The sequence below is a fragment of the Scyliorhinus canicula genome, chromosome 9, assembly GCF_902713615.1.
Source record: "Scyliorhinus canicula chromosome 9, sScyCan1.1, whole genome shotgun sequence".
Classification (NCBI taxonomy): Eukaryota; Metazoa; Chordata; class Chondrichthyes; order Carcharhiniformes; family Scyliorhinidae; genus Scyliorhinus; species Scyliorhinus canicula.
This window is the reverse complement of record NC_052154.1, coordinates 155961773-155984570: the sequence shown is the minus strand read 5'-3', so window position 1 is coordinate 155984570 and position 22798 is coordinate 155961773. Positions and strand designations below refer to the sequence as shown.

Here is a 22798-nt window from a genome sequence, read left to right as displayed (position 1 = left end):
GAGGACAGAGATCACACTGAGCTGAGGAGACAGAGATCACACTGAGTGAGAGAGACAGAGATCACACTGAGCTGAGAGACAGAGATCACACTGAGCTGAGAGAGACAGAGATCACACTGAGCTGAGAGACAGAGATCACACTGAGCTGAGAGAGACAGAGATCACACTGAGCTGAGAGAGAGAGATCACACTGAGCTGAGAGACAGAGATCACACTGAGCTGAGAGACAGAGATCACACTGAGCTGAGAGAGACAGAGATCACACTGAGCTGAGAGAGACAGAGATCACACTGAGCTGAGAGAGACAGAGATCACACTGAGCTGAGAGAGACAGAGATCACACTGAGCTGAGAGACAGAGATCACACTGAGCTGAGAGACAGAGATCACACTGAGCTGAGAGACAGAGATCACACTGAGCTGAGAGAGACAGAGATCACACTGAGCTGAGAGACAGAGATCACACTGAGCTGAGAGACAGAGATCACACTGAGCTGAGAGAGACAGAGATCACACTGAGCTGAGAGAGACAGAGATCACACTGAGCTGAGAGAGACAGAGATCACACTGAGCTGAGAGACAGAGATCACACTGAGCTGAGAGACAGAGATCACACTGAGCGGAGAGACAGAGATCACACTGAGCTGAGAGACAGAGATCACACTGAGCTGAGAGAGACAGAGATCACACTGAGCTGAGAGACAGAGATCACACTGAGCTGAGAGAGACAGAGATCACACTGAGCTGAGAGACAGAGATCACACTGAGCTGAGAGACAGAGATCACACTGAGCTGAGAGACAGAGATCACACTGAGCTGAGAGACAGAGATCACACTGAGCTGAGAGAGACAGAGATCACACTGAGCTGAGAGACAGAGATCACACTGAGCTGAGAGACTGAGATCACACTGAGCTGAGAGAGACAGAGATCACACTGAGCTGAGAGACAGAGATCACACTGAGCTGAGAGAGACAGAGATCACACTGAGCTGAGAGAGACAGAGATCACACTGAGCTGAGAGACAGAGATCACACTGAGCTGAGAGAGACAGAGATCACACTGAGCTGAGAGACAGAGATCACACTGAGCTGAGAGAGACAGAGAACACACTGAGCTGAGAGACAGAGATCACACTGAGCTGAGAGACAGAGATCACACTGAGCTGAGAGAGACAGAGATCACACTGAGCTGAGAGAGACAGAGATCACACTGAGCTGAGAGACAGAGATCACACTGAGCTGAGAGACAGAGATCACACTGAGCTGAGAGACAGAGATCACACTGAGCTGAGAGAGACAGAGATCACACTGAGCTGAGAGAGACAGAGATCACACTGAGCTGAGAGACAGAGATCACACTGAGCTGAGAGAGACAGAGATCACACTGAGCTGAGAGACAGAGATCACACTGAGCTGAGAGAGACAGAGATCACACTGAGCTGAGAGAGACAGAGATCACACTGAGCTGAGAGACAGAGATCACACTGAGCTGAGAGACAGAGATCACACTGAGCTGAGAGACAGAGATCACACTGAGCTGAGAGAGACAGAGATCACACTGAGCTGAGAGAGAGAGATCACACTGAGCTGAGAGACAGAGATCACACTGAGCTGAGAGAGAGAGATCACACTGAGCTGAGAGAGACAGAGATCACACTGAGCTGAGAGACAGAGATCACACTGAGCTGAGAGACAGAGATCACACTGAGCTGAGAGAGACAGAGATCACACTGAGCTGAGAGAGACAGAGATCACACTGAGCTGAGAGAGACAGAGATCACACTGAGCTGAGAGAGACAGAGATCACACTGAGCTGAGAGACAGAGATCACACTGAGCTGAGAGAGACAGAGATCACACTGAGCTGAGAGAGACAGAGATCACACTGAGCTGAGAGACAGAGATCACACTGAGCTGAGAGAGACAGAGATCACACTGAGCTGAGAGAGACAGAGATCACACTGAGCTGAGAGACAGAGATCACACTGAGCTGAGAGAGACAGAGATCACACTGAGCTGAGAGAGACAGAGATCACACTGAGCTGAGAGACAGAGATCACACTGAGCTGAGAGACAGAGATCACACTGAGCTGAGAGAGACAGAGATCACACTGAGCTGAGAGACAGAGATCACACTGAGCTGAGAGACAGAGATCACACTGAGCTGAGAGAGACAGAGATCACACTGAGCTGAGAGAGACAGAGATCACACTGAGCTGAGAGAGACAGAGATCACACTGAGCTGAGAGACAGAGATCACACTGAGCTGAGAGAGACAGAGATCACACTGAGCTGAGAGACAGAGATCACACTGAGCTGAGAGAGACAGAGATCACACTGAGCTGAGAGACAGAGATCACACTGAGCTGAGAGACAGAGATCACACTGAGCTGAGAGACAGAGATCACACTGAGCTGAGAGAGACAGAGATCACACTGAGCTGAGAGACAGAGATCACACTGAGCTGAGAGACAGAGATCACACTGAGCTGAGAGAGACAGAGATCACACTGAGCTGAGAGACAGAGATCACACTGAGCTGAGAGAGACAGAGATCACACTGAGCTGAGAGACAGAGATCACACTGAGCTGAGAGAGACAGAGATCACACTGAGCTGAGAGAGACAGAGATCACACTGAGCTGAGAGAGACAGAGATCACACTGAGCTGAGAGAGACAGAGATCACACTGAGCTGAGAGACAGAGATCACACTGAGCTGAGAGAGACAGAGATCACACTGAGCTGAGAGACAGAGATCACACTGAGCTGAGAGACAGAGATCACACTGAGCTGAGAGACAGAGATCACACTGAGCTGAGAGACAGAGATCACACTGAGCTGAGAGAGACAGAGATCACACTGAGCTGAGAGACAGAGATCACACTGAGCTGAGAGAGACAGAGATCACACTGAGCTGAGAGACAGAGATCACACTGAGCTGAGAGACAGAGATCACACTGAGCTGAGAGACAGAGATCACACTGAGCTGAGAGAGACAGAGATCACACTGAGCTGAGAGACAGAGATCACACTGAGCTGAGAGACAGAGATCACACTGAGCTGAGAGAGACAGAGAACACACTGAGCGGAGAGAGACAGAGATCACACTGAGCTGAGAGAGACAGAGATCACACTGAGCTGAGAGAGACAGAGATCACACTGAGCTGAGAGACAGAGATCACACTGAGCTGAGAGAGACAGAGATCACACTGAGCTGAGAGAGACAGAGATCACACTGAGCTGAGAGACAGAGATCACACTGAGCTGAGAGACAGAGATCACACTGAGCTGAGAGAGACAGAGATCACACTGAGCTGAGAGAGACAGAGATCACACTGAGCTGAGAGACAGAGATCACACTGAGCTGAGAGACAGAGATCACACTGAGCTGAGAGACAGAGATCACACTGAGCTGAGAGACAGAGATCACACTGAGCTGAGAGAGACAGAGATCACACTGAGCTGAGAGAGACAGAGATCACACTGAGCTGAGAGAGACAGAGATCACACTGAGCTGAGAGAGACAGAGATCACACTGAGCTGAGAGACAGAGATCACACTGAGCTGAGAGAGACAGAGATCACACTGAGCTGAGAGAGACAGAGATCACACTGAGCTGAGAGACAGAGATCACACTGAGCTGAGAGAGACAGAGATCACACTGAGCTGAGAGACAGAGATCACACTGAGCTGAGAGACAGAGATCACACTGAGCTGAGAGAGACAGAGATCACACTGAGCTGAGAGAGACAGAGATCACACTGAGCTGAGAGAGACAGAGATCACACTGAGCTGAGAGACAGAGATCACACTGAGCTGAGAGAGACAGAGATCACACTGAGCAGAGAGACAGAGATCACACAGAGCTGAGAGACAGAGATCACACTGAGCTGAGAGACAGAGATCACACTGAGCTGAGAGACAGAGATCACACTGAGCTGAGAGACAGAGATCACACTGAGCTGAGAGAGACAGAGATCACACTGAGCTGAGAGAGACAGAGATCACACTGAGCTGAGAGACAGAGATCACACTGAGCTGAGAGACAGAGATCACACTGAGCTGAGAGAGACAGAGATCACACTGAGCTGAGAGACAGAGATCACACTGAGCTGAGAGACAGAGATCACACTGAGCTGAGAGAGACAGAGATCACACTGAGCTGAGAGACAGAGATCACACTGAGCTGAGAGAGACAGAGATCACACTGAGCTGAGAGACAGAGATCACACTGAGCTGAGAGAGACAGAGATCACACTGAGCTGAGAGACAGAGATCACACTGAGCTGAGAGAGACAGAGATCACACTGAGCTGAGAGACAGAGATCACACTGAGCTGAGAGAGACAGAGATCACACTGAGCTGAGAGAGACAGAGATCACACTGAGCTGAGAGACAGAGATCACACTGAGCTGAGAGAGACAGAGATCACACTGAGCTGAGAGAGACAGAGATCACACTGAGCTGAGAGAGACAGAGAGCACACTGAGCTGAGAGAGAGAGAGATCACACTGAGCTGAGAGACAGAGATCACACTGAGCTGAGAGACAGAGATCACACTGAGCTGAGAGACAGAGATCACACTGAGCTGAGAGAGACAGAGATCACACTGAGCTGAGAGAGACAGAGATCACACTGAGCTGAGAGACAGAGATCACACTGAGCTGAGAGACAGAGATCACACTGAGCTGAGAGAGACAGAGATCACACTGAGCTGAGAGAGACAGAGATCACACTGAGCTGAGAGAGACAGAGATCACACTGAGCTGAGAGACAGAGATCACACTGAGCTGAGAGAGACAGAGATCACACTGAGCTGAGAGACAGAGATCACACTGAGCTGAGAGAGACAGAGATCACACTGAGCTGAGAGACAGAGATCACACTGAGCTGAGAGAGACAGAGATCACACTGAGCTGAGAGAGACAGAGATCACACTGAGCTGAGAGAGACAGAGATCACACTGAGCTGAGAGAGACAGAGATCACACTGAGCTGAGAGACAGAGATCACACTGAGCTGAGAGAGACAGAGATCACACTGAGCTGAGAGAGACAGAGATCACACTGAGCTGAGAGACAGAGATCACACTGAGCTGAGAGACAGAGATCACACTGAGCTGAGAGACAGAGATCACACTGAGCTGAGAGACAGAGATCACACTGAGCTGAGAGAGACAGAGATCACACTGAGCTGAGAGAGACAGAGATCACACTGAGCTGAGAGACAGAGATCACACTGAGCTGAGAGAGACAGAGATCACACTGAGCTGAGAGAGAGAGATCACACTGAGCTGAGAGAGAGAGATCACACTGAGCTGAGAGACAGAGATCACACTGAGCTGAGAGAGACAGAGATCACACTGAGCTGAGAGAGACAGAGATCACACTGAGCTGAGAGACAGAGATCACACTGAGCTGAGAGACAGAGATCACACTGAGCTGAGAGACAGAGATCACACTGAGCTGAGAGACAGAGATCACACTGAGCTGAGAGAGACAGAGATCACACTGAGCTGAGAGAGACAGAGATCACACTGAGCTGAGAGACAGAGATCACACTGAGCTGAGAGAGACAGAGATCACACTGAGCTGAGAGAGACAGAGATCACACTGAGCTGAGAGAGACAGAGATCACACTGAGCTGAGAGACAGAGATCACACTGAGCTGAGAGACAGAGATCACACTGAGCTGAGAGACAGAGATCACACTGAGCTGAGAGACAGAGATCACACTGAGCTGAGAGACAGAGATCACACTGAGCTGAGAGACAGAGATCACACTGAGCTGAGAGAGACAGAGATCACACTGAGCTGAGAGACAGAGATCACACTGAGCTGAGAGACAGAGATCACACTGAGCTGAGGAGACAGAGATCACACTGAGCTGAGAGAGACAGAGATCACACTGAGCTGAGAGACAGAGATCACACTGAGCTGAGAGAGACAGAGATCACACTGAGCTGAGAGACAGAGATCACACTGAGCTGAGAGAGACAGAGATCACACTGAGCTGAGAGACAAAGATCACACTGAGCTGAGAGAGACAGAGATCACACTGAGCTGAGAGAGACAGAGATCACACTGAGCTGAGAGAGACAGAGATCACACTGAGCTGAGAGAGACAGAGATCACACTGAGCTGAGAGAGACAGAGATCACACTGAGCTGAGAGACAGAGATCACACTGAGCTGAGAGACAGAGATCACACTGAGCTGAGAGACAGAGATCACACTGAGCTGAGAGACAGAGATCACACTGAGCTGAGAGAGACAGAGATCACACTGAGCTGAGAGACAGAGATCACACTGAGCTGAGAGAGACAGAGATCACACTGAGCTGAGAGACAGAGATCACACTGAGCTGAGAGACAGAGATCACACTGAGCTGAGAGACAGAGATCACACTGAGCTGAGAGAGACAGAGATCACACTGAGCTGAGAGACAGAGATCACACTGAGCTGAGAGAGACAGAGATCACACTGAGCTGAGAGAGACAGAGATCACACTGAGCTGAGAGACAGAGATCACACTGAGCTGAGAGAGACAGAGATCACACTGAGCTGAGAGACAGAGATCACACTGAGCTGAGAGAGACAGAGATCACACTGAGCTGAGAGACAGAGATCACACTGAGCTGAGAGACAGAGATCACACTGAGCTGAGAGACAGAGATCACACTGAGCTGAGAGAGACAGAGATCACACTGAGCTGAGAGAGACAGAGATCACACTGAGCTGAGAGAGACAGAGATCACACTGAGCTGAGAGACAGAGATCACACTGAGCTGAGAGAGACAGAGATCACACTGAGCTGAGAGAGACAGAGATCACACTGAGCTGAGAGAGACAGAGATCACACTGAGCTGAGAGAGACAGAGATCACACTGAGCTGAGAGACAGAGATCACACTGAGCTGAGAGAGACAGAGATCACACTGAGCTGAGAGAGACAGAGATCACACTGAGCTGAGAGAGACAGAGATCACACTGAGCTGAGAGAGACAGAGATCACACTGAGCTGAGAGAGACAGAGATCACACTGAGCTGAGAGAGACAGAGATCACACTGAGCTGAGAGACAGAGATCACACTGAGCTGAGAGACAGAGATCACACTGAGCTGAGAGAGACAGAGATCACACTGAGCTGAGAGACAGAGATCACACTGAGCTGAGAGACAGAGATCACACTGAGCTGAGAGAGACAGAGATCACACTGAGCTGAAAGAGATACAGTACTGACCCTCTGACAGTGCAGCACTCCCTCAGTACTGACCCTCTGTCAGTGCAGCACTCCCTCAGTACTGACTCTCTGACAGTGCAGCTCTCCCTCAGTACTGACCCTCTGACAGTGCAGCACTCCCTCAGTACTGACTCTCTGACAGTGCAGCTCTCCCTCAGTACTGACCCTCTGACAGTGCAGCACTCCCTCAGTACTGACCCTCTGACAGTGCAGTGCTCCCTCAGTACTGACCCACTGACAGTGCAGCGCTCCCTCAGTACTGACCCACTGACAGTGCAGCACTCCCTCAGTACTGCCCCTCTGACAGTGCAGCACTCCCTCAGTACTGACTCTCTGACAGTGCAGCACTCCCTCAGTACTGACCCTCTGACAGTGCAGCGCTCCCTCAGTACTGACCCACTGACAGTGCAGCACTCCCTCAGTACTGCCCCTCTGACAGTGCAGCACTCCCTCAGTACTGACTCTCTGACAGTGCAGCACTCCCTCAGTACTGACCCTCTGACAGTGCAGCACTCCCTCAGTACTGACCCTGTTGCAGTGCAGCACTCCCTCAGCACTGCCCCTCTGACAGTGCAGCGCTCCCTCAGTACTGACCCTCTGACAGTGCAGCACTCCCTCAGTACTGACCCTGTTGCAGTGCAGCACTCCCTCAGTACTGCCCCTCTGACAGTGCAGCATTCCCTCAGTACTGACCCTCTGACAGTGCAGCACTCCCTCAGTACTGACCCTCTGACAGTGCAGCACTCCCTCAGTACTGACCCTGACAGGGAAGCACCCCCTCAGTACTGACCCTCTGACAGTGCAGTGCTCCCTCAGCACTGACCCTCTGACAGTGCAGCACTCCCTCAGTACTGCCCCTCTGACAGTGCAGCACTCCCTCAGTACTGACCCTCTGACAGTGCAGCACTCCCTCAGTACTGACCCTCTGACAGTGCAGCACTCCCTCAGTACTGACCCTCTGACAGTGCAGCACTCCCTCAGTACTGACCCTCTGACAGTGCAGCATTCCCTCAGTACTGCCCCTCTGACAGTGCAGCACTCTCTCAGTACTGACCCTCTGACAGTGCAGCACTCCCTCAGTACTGACCCTCTGACAGTGCAGCACTCTCTCAGTACTGACTCTCTGACAGTGCAGCACTCCCTCAGTACTGACCCTCTGACGGTGCAGCACTCCCTCAGTACAGCCCCTCAGACAGTGCAGCACTCTCTTAGTCCTGACCCTCTGACAGTGCAGCACTCCCTCAGTACTGGCCCTCTGACAGTGCAGCACTCCCTCAGTACTGACCCTCTGACAGTGCAGTGCTCCCTCAGTACTGACCCTCTGACAGTGCAGTGCTCCCTCAGTACTGCCCCTCTGACAGTGCAGCGCTCCCTCAGTACTGACCCTCTGACAGTGCAGTGCTCCCTCAGTACTGACCCTCTGACAGTGCAGCACTCCCTCAGTACTGACCCTCTGACAGCTCAGCACTCCCTCAGTACTGACCCTCTGACAGTGCAGCACTCCCTCAGTACTGACCCTCTCACAGTGCAGCACTCCCTCAGTACTGACCCTCTGACAGTGCAGCATTCCCTCAGTACTGACCCTCTGACAGTGCAGCACTCCCTCAGTACTGCCCCTCTGACAGTGCAGCACTCCCTCAGTACTGACCCTCTGACAGTGCAGTACTCCCTTAGTACTGCCCCTCTGACAGTGCAGCACTCCCTCAGTACTGACCCTCTGACAGTGCAGCATTCCCTCAGTACTGACCCTCTGACAGTGCAGCACTCCCTCAGTACTGACCCTCTCACAGTGCAGCACTCCCTCAGTACTGCCCCTCTGACAGTGCAGCAATCCCTGAGTACTGACCCTCTGACAGTGCAGCACTCCCTCAGTACTGACCCTCTGACAGTGCAGTACCCCCTCAGTACTGCCCCTCTGACAGTGCAGCACTCCCTCAGTACTGCCCCTCTGACAGTGCAGCACTCCCTCAGTACTGACCCTCTGACAGTGCAGCGCTCCCTCAGTACTGACCCTCTGACAGTGCAGCGCTCCCTCAGTACTGACCCTCTGACAGTGCAGCACTCCCTCAGTACTGACCCTCTGACAGAGCAGTGCTCCCTGATTCTTGTCTCTCCCACAGCGCAGTTCTGCCTCAGTACTGGCCCTCCAGCAGCGCTGCGCTCCCTCTGACCTTTACCACACAGAGGCTTTATTGGATTGAAAGGGCTTTCATTGATCTAAATAATTGAGGCATTTACCGAAGGGGCGATATGACTTGCAACAAGTGCTTTCAGTGATGAATCTATTGTGTTTATCAGCTGGCGACGTTAATGGCACTGCAGAGCAGTGATCAAATCCTGTTGGACCATGAGAATTCTGAAAACCGACTGCTTCACCGGTGCACCAAGGACCTCAGGCAGCAGGTCACAGTTCTGCACAATAAGGTTGGTGTTCCTCAACCAGAACTGACCTCTCATGAACTCTACTTTAATCTTTGCACGGTGCCATGCCAATAAGAAACAACAATTGGTGTAAAATTGAATGTGCCACCTGAAAGGGTGTTGGAATCTGTGGTGGTGGTAGTGGGGGGGTTGGGGGGGTGGTTGGAGGGGCACGGGAGTGGTACTATTTGGATAACACTTTCAAAGAGCTGGCATCAGCACAACGGCCTAATAGGCAGCTTCTGTACTCTATGTATATATAACAAGTGATTGATACCAGAAAGCGTCCGTGGTTAAGAGCTAGGAGCAGGAGTAGGCCATCTGATCCTTCGAGCCAGCTCTGCCATTCAATAAGATCATGGCTGATCTTTTTGTGCACTCAGCTCCACTTACCCGCCTGCTCACCATAACACTCATTTCCTTTACTGTTCAAAAATCTATCTTTTTCATAAAAACATTCAATGAGATAGCCTCAGTGCTTCATTGGGCAAGGAATTCCATAGATTTACAATCCTTTGGGTGAAGAGGTTCCTCCTCAACTCAGTCCAAAATCTGCTCCCCCTTGTTTTGACGCTAGTTCTAGTTCTAGTTTAATCCGCCAGTAGAAATACCTTCCCCGCTTCTATCCTATCTATTCCCTTCATAATTATACATGTTTGTGGGCAGCACGCTAGCACATGTGGCTAGCACTGTGGCTTCACAGCGCCAGGGTCCCAGGTTCGATTCCCCGCTGGGTCACTGTCTGTGCGGAGTCTGCACGTTCGCCCCATGTCTGCGTGGGTTTCCTCCGGGTGCTCCGGTTTCCTCCCACAGTCCAAAGACGTGCAGGTTAGGTGGATTGACCATGCTAAATTGCCCTTTGTGTCCAAAAATGGTGAGGAGGGGTTACGGGGATAGGGTGGAAGGGAGGCCTAAATGGGTCGGTGCAGACTCGATGGGCCGAATGGTCTCCCTTCTGCACTGTCTGTTCTGTGTCCTTTGTTTCCCTCCCTGTAGCAATGAAGGACAAATTCCATTTGCCTTCTTAATTACTTGCTGCACCTGCAAACCAACTTTTTGTGATTCATGCACAAGGACACGTAGGTCCCTCTGCTCAGCAGCATGCTGCAATATCTTCTGTTCATCCTACCAAAATGGATGACTTCACATTTACTAACATTGTATTCCACCTGCCAGACCCTTGCCCACTCAGTTAAACTATCTATATCCCTCCACAGACTTTGTGTCCTCTGCACACTTTGCTCTACCACTCATCTTAGTGTCATCTGCGAACTTTGACATGTCACACTTGGTCCCCAACTCCAAATCATCTGTATAACAATTGTGGTCCTAACACTGATCCCTGAGGCACATCATTAGCCACTGATCGCCAACCAGAAAAACACTCATTTATCCCCACTCTTTGCTTTCGGTTTGTTAACCAATCCTCTATCCATGCTAATACATTACCCATGATGCCACACACGTTTATCTTATGCAGCAGCCTTTTGTGTGGCACCTTGTTGAATGCCTTCTGGAAATCCAGATACACTACATCCACCGGTTTCCCGCACTCGTAATCTCCTCAAAGAATTTGAGTAGATTAGTTAAACGTGACCTGTCTTTCATAAACTCATGCTGCGTCTGCCTAATGGGACGATTTCTAGCCAGAAAACTCGCTATTTCTTCCTTGATGACAGATTCAACCATTTTCCCCACTACGGAAGTTAAACTAACCAGCGTATAGTTACTTGCCTTTTGTCAGCCTCCTTTTCTAAACAGTGGCATCGCATTTGCTGTTTTCCAATCTGCCGGAACCGCCCCAAAGTCCAGCGAACTTTGCTAAATTAGCACGAGCGTATTTGCTATTTCCCCCGCCAACACTTTTAGTACCCTGGGATGCATTCCATCAGGGCCAGGAGACTTATCTACCTTTAGCTCCATTAGCTTGCCCAACACGATAATGATCGTTTCTAGGTCCTCACCAGCCTCTTTGCCATCAATTATTGGCATGTTATTTGTGTCTTCCACTGTGAAGACCGACACTAAATACATGTTCAACAACTCAGCCATTCCCTCATTTCCCATTATTAAATCCCCTTCTCATCCTCTAAAGGACCAACGGTTACCTGAGCAACTCTTTTTCTGATTTAGAAATTTGTAGAAAATCTTGCTGTCTGTTTTTATATTTTGAGCTAGTTTACTCTCATAATCTTTTAAAAATAAATTTATAGTACCCAATTATTTTTCCAATTACGAGGCAATTTAGTATGGGTTGTGGGAGTGGGACCCATGCAGACACAGGGAGAATGTGCAAACCCCACACGGGCAGTGACCGGGGCTGGGATCAAACCGGGTCCCAGCAGTCGTGAGGCAGCAATACTAACCACTGCGCCACCGTGCCACCTTTTACTCTCATAATCTATCTTACTTTTCTTTGTAGCTTTTTTCGTGGCCTTCTGTTGACCTTTAAAGATTTCCCAATCCTCTAGTTGCCCACTAATCTTTGCCACTTTGTATGCATTTTCTTTCAATTTGATAACCTCCTTTATTTTCTTAGATATCCATGGCTGATTATCCCTTTTCCACAGTCCTTCCTTTTCACCGGTATATACTTTTCTGAGCACTGTAAAAATTTGCTTTGGAAGTCCTCCACTGTTCCTCAATTGTCCCACCATAGGAGTTACCCAACTCCTTCCTCACCCCCATTGTAGTCTCCTTTGCTTAAGCACAAGACACTGGTATTGGATTTTATCTTCTCACCTTCCATCTGTATTTTAAATTCAATCATACTGTGATCGCTCCTTCCGAGAGGGTCCCTAACTATGAAATCATTAATTATTCCTGTCTCATTATACAGGACCAGATCTAGGTTAGCTTGCTCCATCATAGGTTCCATTACATACTGTTCAAGGAAATATCGGGGATACATTCTATGAACTCCTCCTCCAAGCTGCCTTGACCGACTTGGTCTGACCAATCGACGTGTAGATTAAAATTCCCATGATATGGCTGTGCTATTTTTATATGCATCAGTTATTTCTTTGTCTATTGCCTGCCCCACTGTGATGTTATTCTTTGGTGGCCTATAGACTATGCCTATCAGTGACTTTTTCTCCTTACTATTTCCAATTTCTACCCAAATGGATGCAACCTTTTTCTCCATAGAACCTATATCATCTCTCACTACTGCCCTGATGTCATCCTTAAATATCAGAGCTACACCACATTCCTTACCTTCCTGTCTGTCCTTCCTAATAGTCTGATAGCCTTGGATATTTAACTCCCAGTCATGACCACCCTGCAACCATGTCTCTGTAATGGCCACTACATCATACTCATTCGTGATGATTTGTGCTGTCAACTCATTTACCTTGTTTTGAGTGCTACGAGCATTCAGGTAAAGTGACACCTTTTAAAATCCTAACACCTCCATTAATAACATCTCCTAAGTTCTTCCCTTTAACTTTTTTCATAATTTTCCGTGTAGTTCTCCCCACATGCTAACCTGCTGCTTTGCTTCCCATTAACCATTATACGTCACGTGGTACAGGAGGCCATCACAGTACAGAGTGATCACAGTGTGGTTGAATTTAAAATACAGATGGAAGGTGAGAAGATAAAATCCAATACCAGTGTCTTGTGCTTAAACAAAGCAGACTACAATGGGATGAGGAAGGAGTTACCTTCCCTTCTTTTAAAGACTTTAAAGTTTTTGTGACCACCCTATTTGTCCTTTCCTCTAGAACACTGGTCCCAGATCAGTTCCGGTGAAGACTGTCCCAATGGTACAGATCCCTCCTGTTCCAATACTGATGCCAACGCCCCATGTAATGGAACCCCTCTTTCCTGCACCACTCCTTTAGCCATGTGTTTCTTCCCTAATTTTCTCATCTTGAGGACCTGTTCTTTAATTTAGTTCCTAGCTCCTGATAATCCCCAACAGGTCTCTTTTCCTAGTCTTGCCTATGTTGTTTATCCCAACATTGTCCACAACAACTGGATCCTCCCCCTCCCACTCCAATATCCTTTCCAGTCAGTTAACAATGTCCCTCAATCCTGCTTAGAAAGGATGATATCAATCCCCCTAATTATAGAATCCCCTACAATTTACCATTTGTCTTTTTGCTTTCCCCGCTTAAATGTCCTCCTGTACTACGGTGCAATGGTCGGCTAGCTCATCCTCCCTACAGTCCTTTTCCTCATCCACACAGGGAGCAAGTACCTTGGGCGGAATTCTCTGCAACGGCCGACGCCGTCGTGAGACCCGGAGTGTTCACGACAGCGTCGGAGGCCGCTCCTCGCTCCCTATTCTCACCCCCGGGGGGTTATGAGCGGAATTTCGTCAAACTCGGCCGCTAGGCCTTGATGCTGGCGTTAAGGCGGCCCGCCGAGGATGACGCGGTTGGCGGCGCCTAATGACGTTAGCCGCGCATGCGCGGGTTGGAGCCGGCCAATCGCGGTGCCCGTCTTCCCCTCCGCTGCCCCGCAAGACGTGGCGGCTTGATCTTGCGGGGCGGCGGAGGGGAAAGAGTGCGTCTCTTGGAGACGCCCCGGGGGGGAGAATAGGGGGCGAGGAGCGGCCTCCGACGCCATCGTGAAACACTCCGGGTTTCACGACGGCGTCGGCCGTTGCAGAGAATTCCGCCCAAGGTACTTGCTCCCTGTGTGGATGAGGAAAAGGACTGTAGGAAACGATCGGTGGGCACCGATCGCGGGCCAGTCCCCTCCCGAGCACGGCCGTGGTGCTCAATCCCCTCTCCGCACCCCACAGTCCCCAAACTCACCTTTTGCGTGCTGTTCATGCCGGCAGCGACCAGGTGCGGTTGCCGCCAGCGTGAACAGGTCGGGAACGGCAGGCCGCTCGGCCCATCCGGGCTGGAGAATCGGCGGCGACCCGCGATTCTCCGAGCGGCGTGTCGCAAAATGCGACACGCCATTTTGGAGGGGGGTGGGAGAATCGCGGGGTTGCCAGAGCGGCCTGGGGAGCGGAGAATCGCGCCCCTCACACCTGTTGGATAAGGTCAAGAGTTGAGGCTCCTCTGTTCCTGAATTCAGGATCCCTGAGTTCAGGACCTGCCTCACTTACAGTCACACCCTGCTGTCCCTGACCACTGACCGAATTTGAGGTACTTAATCTATAGGGTGTGACCGCCTCCTGAAACAAAGTGTCCAGGTAACTCTCCCCCTCCTGGATGTGCTGCAGTTTATTTCATAGATATCATAGAATTTACAGTGCAGAAGGAGGCTATTCGGCCCATCAAGTCTGCACCGGCTCTTGGAAAGAGCACCCTACCCAAGGTCAACACCTCCACCTTAACCCCATAACCCAGTAACCCCACCCAACACTAAGGGCAATTTTGGACACGAAGGGCAATTTATCATGGCCAATCCACCTAACCTGCACATCTTTGGACTGTGGGAGGAAACCGGAGCACCCAAAGGAAACCTACGCACACACGGGGAGGATGTGCAGACTCGACACAGACAGTGACCCAAGCCGGAATCGAACCTGGGACCCTGGAGCTGTGAAGCAATTGTGCTATCCACAAGGCTATCGTGCTGCCCTGAGTATTTGAGTCAGGAATTTCAAATTACTGGTTTGTGTTATGCGCTGATATTTTCTGTTATTTCCTGGTATTTTGCTCATTCCTCGAATACCAAACCTTCAGAATTCTGTCTGACTGCAGGTGTTGTGTATTCACGTTTGTTCCTAGTTGGGGCAAGGTCACTTTAAGAGTCCAATCACGTGACATATCATTTTGATGACGTCACTGGCCGTTTGTTCGGACAAACGGGCGGTCTATCCTAACAGCCTGCAGAGTAAACGCCTTTCCAATAAAGCTCTTGTTTGTACCTTTGTAGCCTGCAACCTTATCCTTCAGCAAGGCCCATAGGTGCAACACTTTGAGAGGTTTCTGAGAGATGTCATCAGGTGATGAAAACAAGTCTTATCTCTTCCTCGTTCTCAGAATGGGTGAGATAAGAAAGACCTGGAGCAACCTGAGGCAACAGGAGACCAAACTCACTTGGGTTGAGAAAATATGACTGTGCCAACCAGGAGGTTAAACAGTAATAATGATAAAGATAGGCCACTATTTCTCTTGCACCTTTGATAAACTGAGTTGCAAAGTGATGCTGGAAATAATTGATGTGTGTCAAGAAAGCCTTAAAATGAGTTTGCATCCACTGTTGATCTGAAGCTTCACGACCCTCTCAAAGGTGTCCCCACTCCAAGTGTCACATCAGGACATCACAACTCCCTGTGGCAAATAAGTAATTCATCCACAGGACAATAGGTGTCAATGACATAATTGGCTACAATATGCACTTAACCATTAAGTTGCCAACCGCACAGCGCACTAACCAAATTCGAACAAACTGAAAGGTAATATAAAACAGCAGTGAGGACTGAGCAAGCAGCTGAATAATCTAATCCTCCAGTGTTTCACTTCAAGGTCAGTATTAACAAAGCAACAGAACTCACCGATTTAAACACTAAAGCAATTTCTACTCACCAGCTCCCTTTACTACTTTGGTCACATTCTGAAAGTAGGAATGGGGTCGCGATTTAGTGATCACGTTGTGTCTGGCACGTTCTGGGTGCTCTGGGCAAATCCCTGGAGAACCCCAAATTGGCCTCTGCGCTGGGCACCGGGCTGATCGTGAGTCACCCCAGTCACTCTGCCCGACAGGATCTGGAGCTCGCTGGATGAGCGATCGGCATATTTAAATGAAACACCCAGTACCCGGGAGTCAACGACGTGCCCGTGGCAAGACCTTGCCAGGGTGCCATTTAGTACTGGTCTACACTAACATTGATCAGGCGTAACGGATCTCGAGGGGCCTCGTCGGCCAATACAGACCTCTGGGTGGCCAAGGACGGGGCAGGGTAGTGATCTGGCACTTCCCCGGGCACCTCGGGGCCTTGGCACTGCCAGCCCAGCACTTCTAGGGGTCGGGCCCAGAGGGGAGGCCTTGCCAATTGGAAAGATGGTGGGGGCGGGGAGGTGGGGGGGGGGGGGGGGCTTTCCAAGGCCTGGAGAAGGTTTGGAGGGGATGAAAGGGGGCCAATAATGCCTGGCAGGGGCCTGAAAGGGGGTGAGGGGGAGGATTGGGGCTGCCATTCAAAATGGCGCCCTGATCCATGAGCAGCCATTCCTGCTGATGATCACCAGCAGGAGATCTCTCTGAGCATGGCCTCAGTGGGCAGAAACTCCCCGAGGGTTCCCCCGAGAAACCCAGCAAAATGCCATTGAATAATGGGGTGATTCTCAGCACTGCAGGCACCAAGAAATACCCCTCCAAACATGGCCAAAAGTGGAATTAAGCTTTTTGTCTGCTAATCGCGCCCAAAATCTAAATCAAAACAAGAATGGAAACAAATTACAAAATTCTAGAACTTCCCAACAATATTGATAATGTAGAAAAGGACAGGGGTATAGTGCCTACCTAAATCTGAAATGGGTTTTCACCCAGGCACAGAGGACTGGGGATTACCAGCTTCTCTCCATAAATCCTACACAAGAGAGATTCAAAGACAGATAGATAAATTATCAGTTTGGTAACTGAGAGAGTGATGTCCTATGAGAAGGACAGCACTGTCCAAGGCCAGTATTGAGTTAGCACTGCACCGTCAGAGGGTCAGTACTGAGGGAGTGCTGCACTGTCAGAGGGTCAGTACTGAGAGAGCGCTGCACTGTCAGAGGGTCAATACTGAGGGAGAGCTGCACTGTCAGTGGGTCAGTACTGAGAGAGTGCTGCACTGTCAGAGGGTCAGCACTGAGGGAGTGCTGCACTGTCAGAGGGTCAGTACTGAGGGAGTGCTGCACTGTCAGAGGGTCAGTACTGAGGGAGTGCTGCACTGTCAGAGGGTCAGTACTGAGGAGTGCTGCACTGTCAGAGGGTCAGTACTGAGGGAGAGCTGCACTGTCCGAGGCCAGTACTGAGTTAGCACTGCACCGTCAGAGGGTCAGTACTGAGGGAGTGCTGCACTGTCAGAGGGTCAGTACTGAGGGAGAGCTGCACTGTCAGTGGGTCAGTACTGAGGGGGTGCTGCACCGTCAGAGGGTCAGTACTGAGGGAGAGCTGCACTGTCAGAGGGCCAGTACTGAGGGAGTGCTGCACTGTCAGAGGGACAGTACTGAGGGAGTGCTGCACTGTCAGAGGGCCAGTACTGAGGGAGTGCTGCACTGTCAGAGGGACAGTACTGAGGGAGTGCTGCACTGTCAGAGGGACAGTACTGAGGGAGTGCTGCACTGTCAGAGGGTCAGTACTGAGGGGGTGCTGCACTGTCAGAGGGTCAGTACTGAGGAAGTGCTGCACTGTCAGAGGGTCAGTACTGAGGGAGTGCTGCACAGTCAGAGGGTCAGTACTGAGGGAGTGCTGCACTGTCAGAGGGTCAGTACTGAGAAAGTGCTGCATTGTCAGAGGGTCAGTACTGAGGGAGTGCTGCACCGTCAGAGGGTTTCAGTACTGAGGGAGTGCTGCACTGTCAGAGGGTCAGTACTGAGGGAGCGCTGCACTGTCAGAGGGTCAGTACTGAGGGAGTGCTGCACTGTCAGAGGGTCAGTACTGAGGGAGTGCTGCACTGTCAGAGGGTCAGTACTGAGGGAGTGCTGCACTGTCAGAGGGTCAGTACTGAGGGAGCGCTGCACTGTCAGAGGGTCAGTACTGAGAAAGTGCTGCACTGTCAGAGGGTCAGTACTGAGGGAGTGCTGCACTGTCAGAGGGTCAGTACTGAGGGAGTGCTGCACTGTCAGAGGGCCAGTACTGAGGGAGGGGCACGGTGGCACAGTGGTTAGCATTGCTGCCTACGGTGCTGAGAACCCGGGTTCGAATCCTGGCCCTGGGTCACTGTACGTGTGGAGTTGTCACATTCTCCCCGTGTCTGTGTGGGTTTCACCCCCACAATCCAAAGATGTGCAGGCTAGGTGGATTAGCCATGCTAAATTGCCCCCTTAATTGGAAAAAATAATTGGAGAAAAAAAAAAGTTCTGAGGGAGAGCTGCACTGTCAGAGGGTCAGTACTGAGGAAGTGCTGCACTGTCAGTGGGTCAGTACTGAGGAAGTGCTGCACTGTCAGAGGGTCAGTACTGAGGGAGTGCTACACTGCCAGAGGGTCAGTACTGAGGGAGTGCTACACTGTCAGGGTCAGTACTGAGGGAGTGCTGCACCATCAGAGGGTCAGTACTGAGGGAGTGCTGCACTATCAGAGGGTCAGTACTGAGGGAACGCTGCGCTGTCAGAGTCAGTACTGAGGGAGTGCTGCACCATCAGAGGGTCAGTACTGAGGGAGCGCTGCACTGTCAGAGGGTCAGTACTGAGAGAGTGCTGCACTTTCAGAGGGTCAGTACTGAGAGAGCGCTGCACTGTCAGAGGAGCAGTACTGAGGGAGTCCTGCACTTTTGGAGATGTCTTCTTTTAGAGGAGATGTAAATGGATGTCATCGTTTACCCTGTGAGTACATATAAATATTCCAAGGTACTAATTTGAGGAAGAAGCCTCTCGCCACTGATGCAGACAATCCGGTTTGTATCGGTACTCCCACCCTGGTTAAATGGGAAGGGTTAGCGGCAATAAGGACATCTGGCTGTAAAACCTCCGACCAAATCAAAAAAATGGTGGTTGACAGGAAGGTGATCAAGCAGCATTTTGGCGGCTCCATGTCACATGGGGAAAATCTGAAAGAGGAAGGCTGTTTCGAAGAAGAGCTGGAGAGTTTTCTCTGGTGTTGTGATGATCGGAATACCTTGCCCCTTTAAGAGGCTTGGCATTGCCCCTTTAAGAGGCTTGGAACCCTGGGGGACTCCGCCTCTGGCTACGCCCCCTGGGAAACAGTATTTAAGATGAGACTCCATTTTGCGAGCACGCTTCTCTTGGATGCTGCCATTGTTCACTGCTTATTAAAGCCTTTGATTACTGACCTAACTTTCGCGTTGTAATTGAGAGTGCCTCAGGTGTCATGGCCAATATTCATTGCTCAACCAACATTGCTAAAACAGTTATTCTGTGTCATAACCACATTCCACTTTGGGTGTAAATTGGCATTCTCATTTCTCTCGTCAACAATAACCACACTTCGGATGTGTATCGGCAGTAAAACGCTTTGCGATATCCTGAGGTGGTGAAAGGTGCTATCAAAATGTAAATTCCCCAAGGTCAGTGTTGGGACTCCTGCTCTGCCTGATATTTATTCATGAACTCTACCTTGATGTACAGGGTGCAATTTCAAAATCTGCAAGTTATTAAAAAAATGGGTTTGGCGCAGTGTTTCTTGCTGGCTTTTTGGATGAGATCTAAACTGTTCATTTAGTCATTTTGGCCTTGGGGAGTTTCTCCCCGGTCTAGATCCACCGCTCGAGTGCGAAGAGGCTGGTGAATGCCAGGAGCGGCCTCTCGCAGGTTTCCCAGAAGTCTTTACACCTCGCGGGATCCCCAGTGAGGCCACAGAGTGTGCCATTCGGTACTCCTGCGGAACAGCATCCAGGGGGGTCTCCCGGTCCATCACAGACCTCTGGGTGGCCAACGATAGTGATGGTTGGCCCCCTGGAACCTGGGTACCTTGGTATTGGCCAGCTGGCACTGCCAAAGTGCCCAGATGGCACTGCCAAGCTGGCAGGAGCACTGTCTGAGTGCCAGGGTGGTAGTAGGAGGGTGCCCAGGTACCATTGCCAAGGATCGATGCCCATGAAAGGAGGGTGGAGGGGAGTTCGAAGGGTGGGAGGGGGGGCATGCAGGGCAGGTAAGCAGGGGCCTCTGGGAGATTTGTGGGGGTGGCGGGTGGGGTTCCTGGAAGGGAAGGGTCCTGTAAGTGGCCATGGGGGTGCCTGAAGAGGCAGAACTCCCAGGGACCCCATAGCAGGATGTCCTCACTTGGGAGGTGTATGGTAATGCCCATGGGCATGATGCATCGGCTACACTGCGCTATGGCGAGCTGCCTTTCCGGGAAACCATGCTCCTAGGATCTACCCAGCTCGCAAAACCTCGCGACAGTCACCACGATCTCGCAAAATGTTGCGATTTTAGCAAATCTGCATATTAGAGCAAGGCAGTAAGCTTCACTCTAATGTGCAGATTTCTGAGGTACCTGAAGCTTTGGGATTGAACCCCTTTGCCTCAGGCACCTTAGACGATGCCATTCAGCACTGGTCCCCACAAATGGGGACTAGACGGAACAACACTCATGGGGGTCTCCCATGGTTTTGGAGGCTCCCAGCTGCATGCCGTTTGGACAGGGTGGTGTGCTGGCACCGCTGGTGTCATATGGGTACCCTGGCAGTTGCAGCCTGGCACCCTAGCAGTGCCACCTGCATGCTGGCATTGCCAGCTTGCATAGACACTCAGGATGTGAGATGGCACTGCCAAGCTGGCATTTGTTACCTGTCTGCAATCAGGTTGGGGTGCCCAGCGTGGGTGTTGGGGAGGGGATTGTTGGGGAGGGGGTATGGGGGTGGCAGGGACCCTCCCAGATTGCATTTGGGCTGGGTGGGGAGGTTGGGGATTCTTTTCAGGGCCTTTCCCGATCTCTTGCTGCAACTGGAGTGCCAGCAAGCGGAGCTCCCCAAAGTAAAAAACGGTGCTATGTGCGGCTTTGGTCCACAAGCTCACTTAGAGACCGGGGAACCCTTTCAAAGTGATAACCCGATCAGTGAGTTCAGCTCCCCAGTGCTAAAATAAATTCTAAGTGTGGGCTAAACCAGTGAGAAACTTCCCAAGGCCCCAAAAAATAATTGTGTCATTGAATAGCGGTGGGGAACTCATCGGCAGAGCCTCCGAGAAACTCCCTGAGAAACCGGCCAGAAATTAGCTTTGGGTCTGGATCCTTCCGCACCGCCCACCACAAGATGGTCACGGGAGAGACACAGACGATGGAGAAGTCCATTGACCTTGGGCGGGATTCTCCGGTCACTGTTTCTTTGGGAGAATCGCACCCTTGGAACTTTTTCCAGTCATGGGAGGCGAACTTGCCGGACAGAATGCCTCCTCAGAGATCGGGCCGCCATTTTGAGTGGGTGCCCCGATCTCTAAGTGAGCTTGACGGTCCCCCTGATACTGTCACCCAGGCACCCTGGCAGTGCCAGAGTGGCAGGGCCAAAGTGCCAGAGTGGCACTACCAAGATTCCCAGGTGAGAACAGTATCTCCCGATCTACTCTGTCCAGTCCCCTCATGATTTGAAACACCTCCATCAAATCTCCTCTTAGACTTCTTCTCTCCAAGGAGACCCAACCCTCAAATGTATCTTGATAACAACTTTAATTTTAACAACCTACACCCACCACCCTCTGTAAAAAAACTCAAAAGATTTGCCTTTTGACTATACTGACGATTGGTCACGCCTGCTGAGTTGGGGAATGTTGTTATGTTGTAGGTGCTGTCAGAGGAAGCTCAGTGTCAGATGTTAGCTGGAATGTTTGAGCAAGAACGTCATTACAATCAACATTGTCTTCAAGCTCTCCAGCAACAGATTGAGGTCAGTTTACAATGGCTGATGATTAAGCAGATGTACCAGATGTTCCTCTCCTGTTTCAGCGTAACTTAAACTGTCTGATCACTCTCATAATTGTTTAATGAGCACCATGTGGTGCTGACTCCCCTATAATTCCAGGTCCCAGATTTGATAGCTGTGCTCAACACAAGAACAGGAGGAGGCCATTCATCCCCTTGAACCTGTTCCAAACTTCAACTAGCTCATTGCTGATCTGGATCTTAAATCCTTCCACCCAGCAGATGCCTCTTAACTTTAACAACTCACTCCTCCCCACTTGCATCCTGCTGCCAACTCCCACAAAATAACTTAACTATTCACCTTGCCTTTGCTGTGGTGTGTTCATCGTTCACTCAGGGAGTCCAAGTTGTAGTTGCCCGTCCACCAGAGGATATACTTTCTCTCTACCTAACCAATTTGTTTATTCATTGTAAACACCTAATTTAAATTACCCCTTAAGTCAACCACATTGAGGGAGACCAAGCTTAGCCCGTCCTCATAAATTAACCCTTTAAATCATTCTGGTGAATCTAAATTCTGATTCCTATTTTCCTTTGGATGATTCCATTTCTGAACAGCCTGGTTAAGATTATGTCCCCTGACCTCTTGATTAATAAGGTGATCAGGGGTTATGGGTAGAAGGCAGGAGAAAGGGGATGAGAAACATATCTG

At 50.5% G+C, this 22798-nt stretch overlaps 1 protein-coding gene across 1 annotated transcript in view; it reads left to right on the top strand.

The window, feature by feature from the left end:
- LOC119970949 (myosin-9-like) overlaps positions 1 to 22180 on the top strand; it is a 66941-nt gene extending 44761 nt beyond the window's left edge. Inside the window, exons 6-7 of the mRNA XM_038806060.1 lie at positions 9537 to 9662; positions 22010 to 22180. Of these exons, the coding sequence (XP_038661988.1) occupies positions 9537 to 9662; positions 22010 to 22180 (297 nt within the window). The remainder of the gene's footprint in view (positions 1 to 9536; positions 9663 to 22009) is intronic.
- Positions 22181 to 22798: the final 618 nt, after the last annotated feature.